The sequence below is a fragment of the Protopterus annectens genome, chromosome 6.part0 (genome assembly GCF_019279795.1).
Source record: "Protopterus annectens isolate FY-2018-M chromosome 6.part0, PAN1.0, whole genome shotgun sequence".
Lineage (NCBI taxonomy): Eukaryota > Metazoa > Chordata > Ceratodontiformes > Protopteridae > Protopterus > Protopterus annectens.
Window position 1 is genome coordinate 1,064,443,275 of NC_056737.1, and position 16,394 is coordinate 1,064,459,668.

Here is a 16,394-nt window from a genome sequence, read left to right on the forward strand (position 1 = left end):
TGGCATCGGCTGCTTGTTTTATACCCCTGACGACCTGACGTCATGGAAGAGGAGACAGCAACCGACGCAGGACCCAAGACTTTGGAATTCAGGCCAACTGAGGGCAACCTGCCAGCAGATTACCCAAATGTAATGACTGCAACAGTGAATACACTCGAACATATACATTTATGGTAAGTGTACACAACTGTACTTTGTCTTGTCTGGAAAATAGGACTGTTTGAGTTAGAGGCCCTGTTTTTTCTCCCTGGTTATCTATTTCCTCATGTTTCCCATAGTTACTTTTCAGTGTAGCTTCATAGTTCAGTAGTTTAATAGTAAAATTTTCTTGTTGTTGTTTTTGTGGTCTTATCTTAATTATGTCCAAAGACCCAAAATAGAGGGAACATAAATAAGCCTTCGGGCTTTAAAAAATGCCAGATGTGCTCACAAAAAATGTCCATCACACATGGACATGTTATATGTGTTTATTGCTTTAGTGCTATTCACCTACAAGAAGACTTTACTTTTTGTCATTCTTTCAGTGCAACAGTACTTCAAAAAGGGAGAAACAAATTGATCCTGAAAGGGCTCTGAAAGCCAACTTTTGAGGAAGCTATTCATAGCTCTTCTTCTCCTTCTTCCAAAATGGAAAAATCCCAGAAAAGACATTCACCGGCAACATCAGCTCAGTCGGAGCCGCCAGTCAAGCTACCAAAAATCTCTAAGGCCACTACCTCCTCGGCTCCACAGTCCTCGGAGCCGTCGGAGGTCATATTAGCTGACATGCCTGGTACTTCGGCTCCAAAGTCCTTGGAGCTGCAAGATACCTCAATTTGGTGCCGGTCCATGGATATTTCACCAGTTTCTCCGACACTGAGATCTCCAATTCTGCACAGGTCTCGCTCTCCATCGCTATCTTCCAGGTCCACCTGGAGCTTTTCAGACGATGACGTGGAACGGGTGGTGCGCAGACTCCTGAAGTCACTGGCGCTGACTAAATTATTCTCTGCTCCCACCCATTTGGTCTCGGAGCCTACTGTACCACTTATGCCCACCGTTGTTCCTCCTCCAAGCCAAGCTGAAGCTTCGGAGCTGGAGTGTTTGGTACCGCTTACTGTGGATCCGTCGTTTCCTAGACCCACTTTGGTGTTCATGGAGCCAACTTCTGCTCCGACTGTCTCAGTGCCGTCTGGAGAGTTTGGGAGCCGAGGTTCCTCGTTCAGCCCCAGGGGGGATTCTCGGCCCCGATATTCTTCGTGCTGAGTCTACCCCTCGGAGAGTCGGCCCAGGTTAGCTAGGCTCCTACATCGGGCTCGGGTCTGATCTCATTGGTTCCAGTGCCTTCCTCTGTCTCCTTGGAGCCGAGGGAGTCTTTGGAGCCGCCGGGATCCGCCTTTGAGCTGATGAGGAGTGTGTTGTCTACCCATTCAGCGCCACAGAGGGATACTAGTACTCATCCCCCTAAGGCACCGGCTACTGTCTTGGCACCACCCATTCCACAGGACAGCAGAGATCCAGAGCCTCAGGATCCCCCAATGGGCGAACCTCTCTCCTCCGAGGCCTCCCCAGAATATCCTTCTGAGAGGAGCCACCTCGGACGAGAACTTGCAAGAGGAAGCACGTAGACTCCCCAGATGACTCCGTCACTTGAGACACTGACCTCGATGAGTCGGAAAGGTCCCCATGGTCGTCCTCTGATGATATCTCATTTGCAGATATTCTAGAGATCCTGAAGCAGAGAGGTGGCTGGCAGGCCACCACCCCTTCTGATGAAAAGTCAGTGTACCTGAAGGCTTTTGGGTCTCGACCTTCAGCCTCTTGGTTGTCTCCGTCTTTCGATGAGCTAATGGACCTGGTCAGTTGAAAGGCATGGGAGTCACCTGACACAATGGAACCAGTCCTTCTGAGGCCAAACAAATTCTTGTCAGCTCCTTCGAGAAAGGATTTCCTCACTAAGGGGATACCTGTAGATGCTATGGTGGTGGCAGCAGCCACCAAGAAGGAACTTTTGGAGACTTCCTTATCTGTTCATCCTCCAAATCTCAAACGATGGACAGATACAGGAAGTGTGTCTTTTCGTCAGCAACATTTTCACTACAGTCACTGAGCTACCTATCTCACTTTACAAGGCTACAAAGAGATCGCCTGAAAGAGCTAGGAGATACTCTACAAGGTACGTTAGCTGTTTGGGTGAATGAGAAGGTCTTCTCCCAGCTGTCCACCTTAGATTCCATCGTCAACTCCTTCATGAGGCTTATATCCTACGCAGCAGATGGAGCAAGCAGGGCAGCAGGTTCTGGAGTTTCCCTTATGAGACACTCCTGGATGCAGTTTTGCAATTTTGCGGAGCCCTTTAAGTCTACTTTTACTAACACCCCTTTTGATGGTTCCTCACTCTTTGGACCCAAAGTAAAAGACACTCTAACCCGGTGTGAGCAGGAAGGAAGAACTCTCTCTGCCATTGGAGTATGTTTTTCCATACCTTCAAGACCTTATCCTAAAGACCGGAAGAGTGGTAAAATGTGGTTCAAAAAATCCCAGAGAGTTTTCCAGGACACACGGGGTGATGTCCTTCAAGAATGCAACTGCAGTCATAACATGTGGGTTGTCCTGCCTCAGGCAGCCCTCGGTCGGCCGGATTCCAAAGTCTGGGTCCGACGTCGGCTGATGTCGCATTTCTCTCCGATGTCAGAGCGGCTGGAGTATATAAGCATCAGCCGATGCCATTTTCTTCAGTCTTTCTTGCCGCGCGGTGCCCGAAGCAGAAGCAATTCGCAAGTGCCGGTTGGTCAGCTCCTGTATTCTACGATACCGAAGTCATCAAAAAAGCTAAGTACCCCATTGGGGACCTTTTCTTGCCTCAGCCGATGTCAGAAATTACTGAAAAAGTTAACAGTTGTCTTTTTTGTGGTAAACAAATACCTCATAAGGATTTCCACTCTTACTGCCTCCCTTGCCTGGGCCCAGACCACGACGTCTCGGCCTGTGTAGCCTGTGCTCGCTTCAACAAGCGCACTCTCAGGCGCCGGGCGGAGTTCGCTGAAGACTTTTTCGGCGATAAATTTGCTTACACCATGCCGTCGGATCTTCCGACATCGCAAACTCCCAAAAAGCGAAAAGACCGGGACCGACATCCTCGGCCCGCGTCTACCACCGACTCCACACAAAAACCTAGCGCGAGTGCTCCGGTTCCCTCTGAGACGGTCTCTCCACCGCCCCGAACCGTAGACACCGCATTACCGACGACTCCCGATTCCAGACATTACTCCGACGCCAGTTATAGATTTTCCTCCGATACCGAAACCGAGGAAATGCCCGAGACCATTGCTGTAGACAAGGTCACTCCTGCACGTGGAGCTGCCAGGCCTCCTATGGCCATGTCTATTAAGGCCTACACTAGGGCTAAGGCAGCCAGCAAAACAAAGCATATTACTTCTAAATCTTTACCTCAGCCGACTCCGGAGACACAAATTATGTCCATGGCTGCTGATTTAATTTCCATGATTAGAGGTTCACAGACCCATCCTGAGAGAGCATCCCAGCCTCCTCCTGATAAAGGCCCGGGTGAACCCTCTGACCCTACTCCTTCAGATGAAGACTCTGAGGGCTCTGTCCACTCTGATAGCCAGGAAGAGCTCTTCCAGACCTATGAGGACTCGGATGCAGAATATTCCATACCTTCGGCCTCCCCTCCTGAGGATATTTCTTTTGGGGAAGTTCTGCACACCATGAGGGAACATTTCAAGTGGCAGGGCCAGGAATATTCTGATTCCAGGAAACGCCTTAGGACTTTCCTTAAGAAGCCTCAGCACAGGCCCTTAGCTATTCCTCCTGTACTTGATGTTCTGGATGATTTGTATTCTGATTCTAGTGCTACCCCTGATTCTCTCCTCCTGCCCCAGCCAAGCCAGACAGGTATTACAGGGTCCCAGAAACTCATTCCCATTTATTCAGGGCCCATACTGTTGATTTGGAAACTATTTCACAGGGGCCTAAAGGAGTTTCAGCCTCCACCTCAAAAAATCCTTTGCCCTCCAACAGGGAAGCAAGGTCATTAGAGAGATGGGGTAAAAGGTTTACACATCCACTACCTTATCTATGAGAGCTTTAAATTGCCTTTTTCATATGTTCCAATATCAGGATTATCTCTTAGAAGATTTACAAAAAACATTAGCTTCTCCTGATCCTTTAGACAGGAAGACTTTGCAGGAAGCTGTACATAACACTCAGCAAGTAAGCAATCACTTCTTGCAGTGTGGATATGATGCACTGGAAGCTTCATGTAGGGCAGCTATGACAGGGGCAGTGATGCGTAGACATGCTTGGTTAAAAGATCAACCTCTACCATAGGTTCATAGGTTCATAGATTAGTACTAAGCTAACTGCCCTTGCGAGCCATTTTAAGCTTAGCCAATTATCCCTTGTGAGACTCAAACCCTGCACCTTGTGTTTGTAAGGCAAACACCTTAACCATTAGGCCACCATCCAGATCATGTAAAAGCAAAACTTCTGGATGCACCTTTGGAAAAGAACAAGCTTTTTGGTGCAAATGCTAAGGATGTGTTAAAGACCATCGAAGAAAAAGCAAAATCAGTTCAAACTGTAAAGGATTTCCTCCAGGTTCAACCCCCCAGATTCAGTAGGAATTGGCCTTCAAAAAACTGGTCCTTTCCTAATCCAGAAAAGTTTCAAAGGGGTAAGAACAGACGTGGCCGAGGAAGAGGCCAATACAGAGGCCCTTACAGGGGACGTCAATGGCAGCCAGGAAACCAAAGAGGTGACGAGGGGTTTCTCCTGCCCAACAACCACAATCTCAATGACTTTCCTCTACTACCGCCTACCAGGGAACAACTAGAAGCTCCCTTGGGAAATTATCTCTGTTTGCAGAAAACTGGCACAGACTGACAAAGGACAAATGGATTTTGGACATTATAGACCGAGGGTACAGGTTTCATTTTCATACCTTACCAAGAAAACAAGGCATGCCAAATCTACCACAACATCAAAGGGCAGAGGCTATCAAGCAAATCTCTCTGCTAACTCAAATGAAAGCAATAGAAAGAGTTCCACAACAAGAACAAGAACAGGGTTTTACTCAAGACTGTTCCTTGTTCCAAGAAAAGAAACTCAATGGAGACCAATACTGGACTTGTCCGCATTAAACACCTTTCTCATAGTACCAAAGTTCAAAATGCTGACTCTACAGCAACTCCTTCCCGTGCTGGGCAAGGAGTCGTGGCTGATTACTCTGGACCTCAAGGAGGCATACCTGCATGTCCCTATCAGACACAGCTGCAGAAGATACCTCAGATTTCTTGCAGGGCCAGAGCATTATCAATTCTCAGCATTGCCATTTGGCTTATCTACTGCGCCCAGAGTGTTTACAAAATGCCTGGCTTCAGTAATTGCTCATTGCAGGCTCCAGGGTATACAAATTTACCCGTACCTGGACGACTGCCTCATACAAGCGGACGACAAATTGATGTTGACAAAAAATCTGGAATATATCATACGATTACTTCAAGCTCTGGGATACACAGTCAACTTCCAAAAGTCAAGACTGCAGCCATCCCAGCAAATAATCTTCTTAGGAGCCAAACTAGACACAGCCTCTCAGATGGCTTACCTGACAGAAGACAAGCAAGAGAAGTTAACTCAGTACTTCAAAGGTTTAGCAAAACTCACCCAGATGACTGCAAGGAGATTCCTACAGGCCCTGGGTTACATGGCATCCTGCATTCTACTGGTTCCATTAGCAAAACTACAAATGAGAAAGCTTCAATGGTACCTAAAAAGCGTTTGGTCTCAGCACAGCAACAACTTGGAGACAATCATACCACTCATTCCATGTCTACAAAAGGAATTCCTATGGTGGGCCTCGGTGAGCCAGGAAAACACAGGTATGTCATTCAAAAAACCACCGATAACACAGACCATGACTACAGATGCCTCAGACCTCAGATGGGGGGCGCACATGGAAGGCAGGTGTATACAAGGACAATGGTCTCCAAAGGAAACACATCTGCATATAAATCAAAAGGAAATGCTGGCAGTAATGCATGCTATCGAGGCTTTTCAAAACCATCTCCAGCAAGGCCACTTAATGATACGGACAGACAACACCACTGTGATGTGGTACATAAACAAGCAGGGGGGCACCCACTCTTACCCCCTTTGCAGACTGACAATGCAGCTTTGGGAGAAATCACTGAGTCTAAACATCCAGTTGCAATCACAGTTTGTTCCAGGAAAAGACAATGTGTTGGCGGACAGCCTAAGCGGGAATTTCACAGATCCACACGAGTGGAGGTTACATCCGAAGGCTTTCAGACAACTCACTTCGACATGGGGCAAGCCAGAAGTGGACCTATTTGCCTCTCACCTCAATCATCTCCTACCAAAATTTTGCACAAGGACATACCATCCAAAGGCTTGGAAAATAAATGCTCTTTCATTCAACTGGAACTCCCTAGCAATCTATGCATTCCCACCTCTGCCACTGATGACCTCAGTATTACTAAAGATCAAAGCAGAGAAGCCCAAGGGAATCATAATAGCTCCGGATTGGCCAAGACAACACTGGTACCCACTACTATGGAGCATATGTCACACCAGGAGGTGGGCCCTCCCTCAGTGGCCTCCTACTTTTGACTCAACACAATTTCGAAACACTGCATCCAAACCTTCAGACTCTGCAGCTAACAGCCTGGGAGATCCCATAACTAAATTCAACTTATCTCTCTCCAAGGAAGTTCAGTGGATACTAACAGAGGCTCGAAGACCGTCCACCAGAAAGGTCTACTTAGCAAAGTGGAAAAGATTCAGCAATTGGAATACCAGCAAAGGGCATGATGCTTCATTACTGAACATCCCACTTATCTTGGAATATTTGGCAGATATGTTAGAGTGGCCTCTCATATTCTTCAATAAAGATACATGCATCTGCTATTTCAGCTAGATACAACACTGATCCTCCTGTTTTTTCTCACCCCTTACTAAGACAATTCCTCAGGGGAATCAAGAACATTAAGCCACCAAGAAAGGCCCCAGTGCCAGCCTGGGACCTCAATTTTGTCTTAGAAAAACTGACTCTACCTCCTTTTGAGCCAGCAGCTTCAGTTGACTTGCAATTTCTCTCATGGAAAACAGCCTTCCTGTTGGCAATTACCTCAGCAAGAAGGGTTTCGGAACTACAGGCCCTAATGGCAATACCACCCTTTATTATTTTCCACAGAGACAGGGTTTCATTAAGGACCAACCCTACCTTTATGCCAAAGGTGGTATCTAGGGTTTCTCTAAATCAAGCCATTCATCTGCCTGCTTTCTTCCCCAATCCTGAAAATAAGGGGGAAAGGCTTTTGCATACCTTGGACATTCATAGACAACTTCGATACTACCTGGACAAAACCAAGGCCAGTAGGAAGTCTTAACAGCTTTTTGTAGCTTACGCCCCTGCAGTCCAAGGAAAAGCAATTTCAAAACAGACTATTTCTAAATGGATTGGACATTGCATCAGATTCTGTTATTCTTTTCATGGAAAGACTGTTCCAGCCTATGTCAGACCACATTCCACCAGAGCTACAGCCACCTCTACAGCATTTTTAAGAGGGGTGCCTACAAAGGACATTCTAGAAGCTGCTACTTGGAGCTCCGTGCATACATTCTCAAAACACTACAATCTCCCCCTATATTCCAGATCCAGAGCAGGCTTTGCTTCGGCAGTCCTGCAGGGTTTGATTGCCACACCATCTCTTTCCTAGAGCATACCTCCTCCCCCAGCTAAGCTATGGTATTCTACCCACATGTTATGACTGCAGTTGCATTCTTGAAGGACATAGTACAGTTTTGTACCTACCATAAATGTAGATGTCCGATAGACATGCAACTGCAGTCGGGTTTTCCCTCCCTCCATACCCCTCTATACTTAGGGTCCACTCCTATCCCCCTCACTCTTAGCTGGGGATATCTGTTATGGTGTATTTGTTTTATTGCTCATGTATTTGTTTGGAATCCTGTTTTTGTCTTCCAATTTGATTACAGCCTTCCTTGGAGGGCACCTGGCATCTGGGGCAAGAAACACTGAAGAAAATGGCGTCGGCTGATGCTTATATACTCCAGCCGCTCTGACGTCGGAGAGAAATGCGACATCAGCCGACGTCGGACCCAGACTTTGGAATCCGGCCGACCGAGGGCTGCCTGAGGCAGGACAACCCACATGTTATGACTGTAGTTGCATGTCTATCGGACATCTACATTTATGGTAGGTACAAAACTGTACTATTCCTTCCCCAGGGGCGGAGGGGGAGACAATAATGGTAGACGCCACCCCAGAGGCATGGCAGGCCCGCAGAACCATGGTGACCATGATTCCTTTCGCAGACGCCCTTATCAGTGCTCCAGAAAGGAGGCCCGACTGCTCTACTCTGGAGGCAGTCGGGGGACGTTTATCCATGTACCCAGAAGCCTGGCAAACTATCACAAGAGGCAAATGGGTACTAAAAATAATATCTAGAGGATACTCCATTCCATTTTCCAGTCCTTTTCCACAGACCAGAACAATTCCAGATGTTCCACCCAATCTAAGTGGGCAAGTAATTGTAGAGATTTAAAGGTTACTGCACAAAAGGGTCATCCAAGAAGTCCCCGCAGACCAAATAGGATTCGGAACTTACTCAAGATTCTTTTTGGTGACAAAAAGAACAGGGGACTGGAGGCCCATATTAGACCTAAGCAAATTAAATGAATCTGTCAAGAAGTCAAAGTTCCGATTGGTGACACTGGAGTCTGTACTTCCCTTTTTAGGGAAAGATGATTCGATGTGTTCGATAGACTTCAAGATGCTTATTACCACATAAAAATGGACAGGACATCAAGAAGGTACTTACACTTCCGGCTGGGAGCCACTCATTACCAGTTCCGAGCTCTGCCCTTTGGTCTCACTACAGCCCCCAGAGTGTTCACCAAATGCATGGCAGAAGTCACAGCTCACCTGAGGCATCTAGGATTCCGAGTGTTTCCCTATCTAGACGACTGGCTCCTGTCTGCCATCACCAAGCAGCTACTCCAACAAGCCAGGGATCTAACTTTGGACATTTGCAATCAGCAGTACCATATATCACTTTTTTACTGGAGCTTGGTAGCACTTCTGTTTGATTTTCCTTGATTTATTTATTGGATGATAACATTTGACTCCAAAATGTGTCATATTTTTGTTTTGTATGTATTTACTCTATCTTTTTTATTAATAAGTGTGTGTAATTTGTTACAGACATATTCCTTGGAGAGGTTTCGCTCCCTGAAACAGAAGATGGAACTCCTTGATGAAGCTCTAAAACTGAATGATGGCAATGTGATTACAGCAGTGAGTGACATCTGTTTTCATAAAAGGCAGACTAGTATTAAGTAAACTATGGTCTTTGTATTCAGTTGTGGTTTTACGCAACAAGTTTACTATTTTTAATGTTGAACAGGTCATCTCTTTGTATGTGTGATAAAACTTGAGACTGTGTTCTAATTTTTTGCATATAAAATAATTCAGACCATTATATCTTTCTCATTTTTTGGTAGTATTTGCTATTGATGAGAAGGAATGTAAAACAGAAACGAGGTGGCTTGTTGAATTTTATATGGCTTTTTAAAATAAATGTGCACCATAGTTGAGCATAACATATCATCTACCAAAAATGAATTCTCCTCTGTTACTCACACACACACACACACAAAAATACTTGATGAAATCTTAGGGTGAACATGAAAAGTTTTTTGAGGGCTGATTTAAGCTTATAGCGTTTGGCTTGAGCCACAGGAAATGTTAATGTAGTTCATTTGAACTGACAACTGATAAAGCAGATAGGAGTTATTGTGCTAAAGTAAAATCATTTTTTAAAAACTTGACTTAAAGCAAACAGGAAAGGATGCCAATCAAAAGGGGCACTACCTTGTAGTGGATATTGTTATTAACCATTTTTTGTTTTTAAACACCCGTATTACATTATCAGTTAAGACGTAAGTAAACATATATTACTAGAAAAGAAAATAAACCTTATTAACATTTGTTATATTCATGTATTATATATTATACAGTACATATATGATTCCTTTGTTATTCTTTTTTGACTGAGTTAGTTCCACTAGGGTAGTAGCCTCTTTTTAAGGGAGACCCAAAGGTGGTATTTGCACTACTAGGGGAAATTTGGCTAGGGCATCAAGGAACTTCCCCTGCTTGCAATCAGTACTAGTGGAGTGTTTGACTCCAGTACATGTGCATGTCCCATTCTTAGCTCTTTGGCTGTTGGGACGACGGTGCATGAGATGGAAAATACAATGGAGGGAGTAGAGGTGAAAGCTAGCATAAATGAAAGAATTGTTGAATTCATTAGCATATTTGGAAATGTTATATCAAAAAGAGCTGTCCATTCAGTTGTAGGAGCCGGTCGAAGAAGAGTGTACGGTTACAGCCCTTCAGTTGGGAGGATTGTGGGATGATTTATTAAAAAATGTATTTGATCAGAGTGAACCAGAAAATGAAGTATCATGGGGAGGTATTTTGGAAAAAATACAGGATGAGGAAGCAGAAACGACTTTGAAAGGAGAGAGTACACAGATAAAGTACATGTATGCTGAGACAGTTGTGGCTAGCCATGGGGACCAAAAAAAAAGAAGAAAGAGGATATTTCAAAAAGAAAATATGTAGTGAGAGTAAAAAGTAAATAAGTCAGGAGTTGAACAAATATGAGATGTTCTTCATCTCACATTGCTGCAGTCATAACCTGTGGGTAGTCCGCTGTCCTCGGTCGGCCCGAATACCAAAGTGTTAGGCTGGCATCGGTCATGGTCGCTCAGATCTGACGTCAGTACGCCATGGTATTAAAGCGCATGACCGACGTCATATCCTCAGTCTTTCTTGCCGCATGGTCCGAAGCAGAAGCGGTGTTTGCAAGTGCCGTTCGGCGTTCTGAAATTTTCGTATTTTATTTATTTATTTATTTATTTGCAGTTGGTTTACCAGGATAGTCCATTGGGCCAAAAAGAACCCATTTTCAATGGAGTCCTGGGGAGAAAAGCTCCAAAACAAACATTACAAAAAGATTACATTAGTTTACAATTTCAATCATTTGTAGATTAGAGACAAATCTTTAAACAATGGTAGCAAAAGGATTACAGCAGTTTAAAATATAAATCATTTGAGGGTTACAGAGAAAAACAAAACAAAGGTTAAGCAGTTACAGTGATAAGTTATGGGTTTTATTTTGTTGGAAAATTAAGATATAAGTAGATGAAATAAAGATCCTTGAGTTAAGTTCTGGATAGGAGCAAGCATTGCTGTTGTGTAAATATATAGTTCCATGAGTGGAATTGTAGGGATTGTTAAATGATAAGATGTTGTTACAGTTGGCTAAATTGGTTTTTCGTAATATATGATATGGTTGTTTGTAAGAGGTGAGGAATAGGCTATGAGGGGTGGGTGCAGGAGCATTCCCATGAGGATGTTAAATATGAGTGCAGTGATTTTTTAAAGGCAGGGAGGTTGGTGGTGGTACGGATAGAGGGAGGAAATGAGTTCCATATGCGTGCCAGGGCATAGGATAGGAGGTTTTGTCCTGGAGAGTGAAGGGTTTGTACAGTTCTATTAGGTTTTGGTTATTAGATCTTAGGAGTCTTTGTGGCATGTGCATTTTAAAGGTAGAGTTGAGAGAGGGACAGAGTGAGGGTTGAAAAATTAGTTTGTGGGCAAAAGTGAGCTGAGTATATGAGAGATAGTGAGGAAGCTCTAGCCAATTGAGTTTGTGCAGAGATGTACAGTGATGGGTAGATGATTTGTGGCTGGTGGCAAATTTGGCAATCTTATTATAACAGGAGGACAGTTTACTTTTGAGAGATGATTGTAGGTTTGTTAGGAGAGGGCACCATACAGGAGAGAGGGGATGAGAAATGTAGTAGCAAGAGTGATCTTTGTAGATGTAGTGAGGAATTTATTGTTACGGTACAGCATGCCGAGTTTCTGGTGGTTTTTTTTTATGTTTAGTAATAGGTGGCTTTTGAATCTAAGCTGGTCATCAATCTGGACTCCTAGTAGTTTGGTTTCAGATACTAGTTCGAGAGGTGTATTATTTTGGCTAGTGATGGAGAATAGTGTACTATCAAAGGTTGTGGTTTTGAGGGGTAAATAGCATAAGTTTGGTTTTGATGCATTGAGTGCTAGATGATTGTCCTTCATCCACTGTTCTGTGGTAGAGAAGGCATCTTGAGTTAGATGTAAAAGAGTGGGGATGGATCTGGCTGCACAGATAATTGTAGAATCATCTGCATATTGAATAAGTTTAGCCTGGGGAATTGAATGGAAAAATCGTTTATGAATATATTGAAAAGGAGAGGGCCCAAGATGGATCCTTGGGGACACCAGTGGGTGTGTTAAGGAAAGTGGAGATGGCTTTTTCCATTTGACAGCTTGTTGTCTGTTAGAGAGATAGCTGGTGAACCAATTGAGAGAGGAAGGGATAGGTTTAAGTTAGATAGTTTAGTAAGGAGAAGGTTGTGAGAGATAGTATCAAAGGCCTTAGACAGGTCAAGAAAGAGGGTAGATACAGTGGAGCCAGAATCTCTGTCTTTATTTACAGTTTCCAGGAAGGAAAGGAGGGCAGTCATGGTACTGTGACCTGGTCTGAATCCATGTTGTGTGGAAGTTAGTAAGCTGTTTTCTAAGAGATAGGGAAGGAGTTGAAGATGGATACATTTCTCTAGGAGTTTTGATATAGGAGAGAGGATGGCGATGGGACGAAAGTTAGTAATATTGTTATTATTGCCACCTTTGTGCAGGGTAATGATGAAAGCCCTTTTCCAGAGTTTGGGTACAAGACCTTCTTGGATAGAGCGATTGATTAGGATGCTGATGGGGAAGGCAATGGCTTCAGCTATGTTGAGGAAGGATGATGGAATGTTATCGGGGCATTGGAGCATGGTTTTAGCTTTTGGAGGAGTTTTCTTATGTTAGAAGTAGGAATGGGTTTTAGGGAGAATGATGGGAGTTGGGAGGCTGGAGATGAAGGGGTGATGATAGGGAAGATGCAGCAGTAGGGGTGAGGTGTTATTAGAGAAGGATGAGGTTAGCTTGGAAATAGAGTCTATGAAAAATGAATTGAATTGGGTAGCCAGATCTATATCTTGTGCATTTGGGTCTGGGCTTGGGTTTTCTGTTGAGCCAGGTTTTAGGAGGGTAGTGATGCCTTTCCAGAATTTTTGTGGATTGGTTTTGTGGTTGTTTTGTAGTAAGGAGAAATAATTCTGTTTATCAATTGTGATAAGCTTTTAACTCTATTGCGAAGTGTTTTGAATTCATTAAGGGTGGTAGGAGTTTTGTTTCTTTGGTAGCGAGACCATGTTTTGTCTCTGAGTCGCATAGTGGTTTTGTGTTTTGATAGCCAGGGGTGGTTTTGTTACTTATTCTTTTGGTTTTATGGGGCAAAACTATCTAGTAGTTTTAGGAAAGTTGTATTGAAGTGTTCAACAGCATTATCTAGGGGTAGAGTTTTTAGGGGGTTCCAGTTTATTGATTTTAGGGAGTCAGAGAAGGCTATTGGGTTGAATTTCTTTAGATAGCGAGTACTGATGTAGTTATGGGTAACTTGTAATGGAGATGGAAGACGTCTGGTGTAAATGGAAAGGTGGTCACTGAGGGAATTAGGAAGAGTTCCACTATCATTGTAGTTGCGAGGGTGAGAGACTAAGATCCAGTCTAGGGTACTTCCAGTGGAGAAGTCTTTAGAGGGCCTAGTAGGGAGGTTGATGAGCTGAGAGTACTTATAAAGGTTGATGTTTAGGCGGTGTGTAGGTGAATGAATGGAAGACCAATTAATATTGGTGTCTCCCATGATAATAGTTTCATTGCTGATGTTGGTAGAAAGCCAGGATAGTATATCTTCAAGTACTGAGATATTGTCTCCAGGGGGGATGTAAAGTGACGCTATGCAAATGTGTTTGTGTTTATTTAAAGAAAAAAGAGCTAGAACTAATTCTGCATTGGAGAATTGTGGAATGGGTTTGTTGTAGGGAGTAACGGATAGGGAGGATGAGTAAAGTAGAGCTACTCCCCCACCCTTTTTGTGTACCCGATCTTTTCTGATGATGGAGTAGTTTGGTGGTACTATTTCAGTGTCTTTTATATGAGGTTTTAACCAGGTTTCTGAAATAGCTAGGATGTCAGGCTTGTTGTGGTGAAGCCAGGCATGAAAATTGGGGATTTTGTTAACTATGCTTCGGGCATTTAGCGAAGCTAGTAGGATAGATTTAGATGTAGGGTAAGTGGTGTTTGGGCCTGGGTTAGGGTGTATATCTCCTGATAGAAGTATGGTTGATAGGAGTTGGGAAAAGTTGGTGTGGTGTTTGGATTGTCTTATTTGTATCGTGTGTTTTGTTGGGTTTATGTGGATATTGGAGGTTAGAGAGGAGGTAAAGGGTTTATTAGTAGAGATTAGTTTGTAGTTAAAAAATAGATGGGTCTTTATGGGATACAGTGCAGGGAGATTGAGGCAAATGAGTTTGAGTGGGTTGAAGGGAGTGAGCTGGTTGAGTGAAGTAGTGGTGTGTGAGTTGTGGAGTTGGGCTGGGTGAGGTGATAGATATAAATAAGGTTTAGTATTAGTAGTAGTTGGATTGAGATTGATGTTAATTTAGCAAGCATGTTGAGGCTGGTGACTTAGAATATGTAGTTTAGGTAGGAGGCTTAGGAATAGCTGTTGTGTTCAGTATGAAGGGTGGTATGAGTAGATGGATTTATAGGGGGAGGGGGAAGATGATGGTGAAAGGGAGGAGTTTGTGAGGTAGAGAGGAAGAAGGTGGAGAAATGGGTGGGGTGTAAATGGTAGACAGGATGTAGGAGTGGTCTGCTAAGTATAAATGTAGATGCAGTGGGGGTGGGTGGAATTTGGGGGTAGGGTAGGGGAGCGGAGTGAGCCCGCAGGGCGAACGGAGCGGGTAGAAAAAGGCAATGGAGCAGCTGAGGAGAGACAATCAGTCAGCAAAGCTGATTACGTTTGGAAAGGTTAGCAAGTCTAAAGTGGGAAGGAACACAGATAGGTGGGGAGGCTGTTATAGAACAGGAGAGTGTGATAAGTAAGAAAAGTGTACAGTGTAAAGTGTTAGAGTAGTTCAGTTAATAGAAGTATGGAGTCATAATGGCAGAATGTGAAAGAGATAGGCAGGAGAAAAGCTTAGATGGGATAGGGGAGCCACTTGCAGGGCAAAGCTGGTAATACAATCAACTATAATGGGGAGGGTAGGCTCTTGATAATTTAGGGGAGTGAGAAAAAAGTAGTAAGTGGGGTACTGAAGGTGGTGTAGGATATGTGTATACTAAGGTAGCTAGTTTTAGGGGGTAAGAGGCTGCTGGCTGACTGGGCTCAGGACGAGCTTTAGAACCCCTGAAATAATAGCAGGCAGTAGTAAATGTTATAGGCAGGACATAGGTAACATACGTTTAGTTTCTTTTCCTTGAGAGAGGAAGCAGGGAGTAGAGGCTGAGAGATGACACCACGGTTTAATGTTGAAAGGGTCCTTTGTCTCCAGGTAGGTAGGTTCTTGGAAAATATAGGCTGGAAGGTAGGTTCTTAGAAATATATAGGCCGGAACAGCACAGTGTAGAGCAGGGTAGTTTAGTTTCTTTTCCTTGAGAGAGGAAGCAGGGAGTAGAGGCTGAGAGATGACACCACGGTTTAATGTTGAAAGGGTCCTTTGTCTCCAGGTAGGTAGGTTCTTGGAAAATATAGGCTGGAAGGTAGGTTCTTAGAAATATATAGGCGGCAACAGCACAGTGTAGAGCAGGGTAGTTTAGTTTCTTTTCCTTGAGAGAGGAAGCAGGGAGTAGAGGCTGAGAGATGACACCACGGTTTAATGTTGAAAGGGTCCTTTGTCTCCAGGTAGGTAGGTTCTTGGAAAATATAGGCTGGAAGGTAGGTTCTTAGAAATATATAGGCCGGAACAGCACAGTGTAGAGCAGGGTAGTTTAGTTTCTTTTCCTTGAGAGAGGAAGCAGGGAGTAGAGGCTGAGTATTCTGAGTTTCAGACCGAAAACCAAGTTGGGCTAAGTACCCCGTTGGGGAATATTTTTGTTTTTTCGTGCCTCAGTTAATTCCGGATGTCAGAAAAAGTGAATAATTGTATTTCTTGTGGGAAACAGATACCTCATAGGGATTACCACTCTTCTGTATTCCTTGTTTGGGGCCTGAGCACGACGTAGTCGGGTGTCGCTTTTGTGCTAGATTTAATAAGCGCACCATTAAACGTAGGTTAGATTGCGCTAGGCTTGTCTTCGGTAAACGGTGTAATTACAATATGCCGTTGGATCCTCCGACGCCCGCTACCGCTAAGAAGTGCAAGGAAAAATCGGTAAAGTCCAAGCAGGATGAGTCATCCGTTCC

At 44.1% G+C, this 16,394-nt stretch overlaps 1 protein-coding gene across 1 annotated transcript in view; it reads left to right on the forward strand.

The window, feature by feature from the left end:
- Nucleotides 1-16,394, forward strand: part of VIPAS39 (VPS33B interacting protein, apical-basolateral polarity regulator, spe-39 homolog) — a 1,635,849-nt gene that overhangs the window by 817,461 nt on the left and 801,994 nt on the right. The window contains exon 9 of the mRNA XM_044074687.1: nt 9,251-9,343. Within this exon, the coding sequence (XP_043930622.1) occupies nt 9,251-9,343 (93 nt within the window). The remainder of the gene's footprint in view (nt 1-9,250; nt 9,344-16,394) is intronic.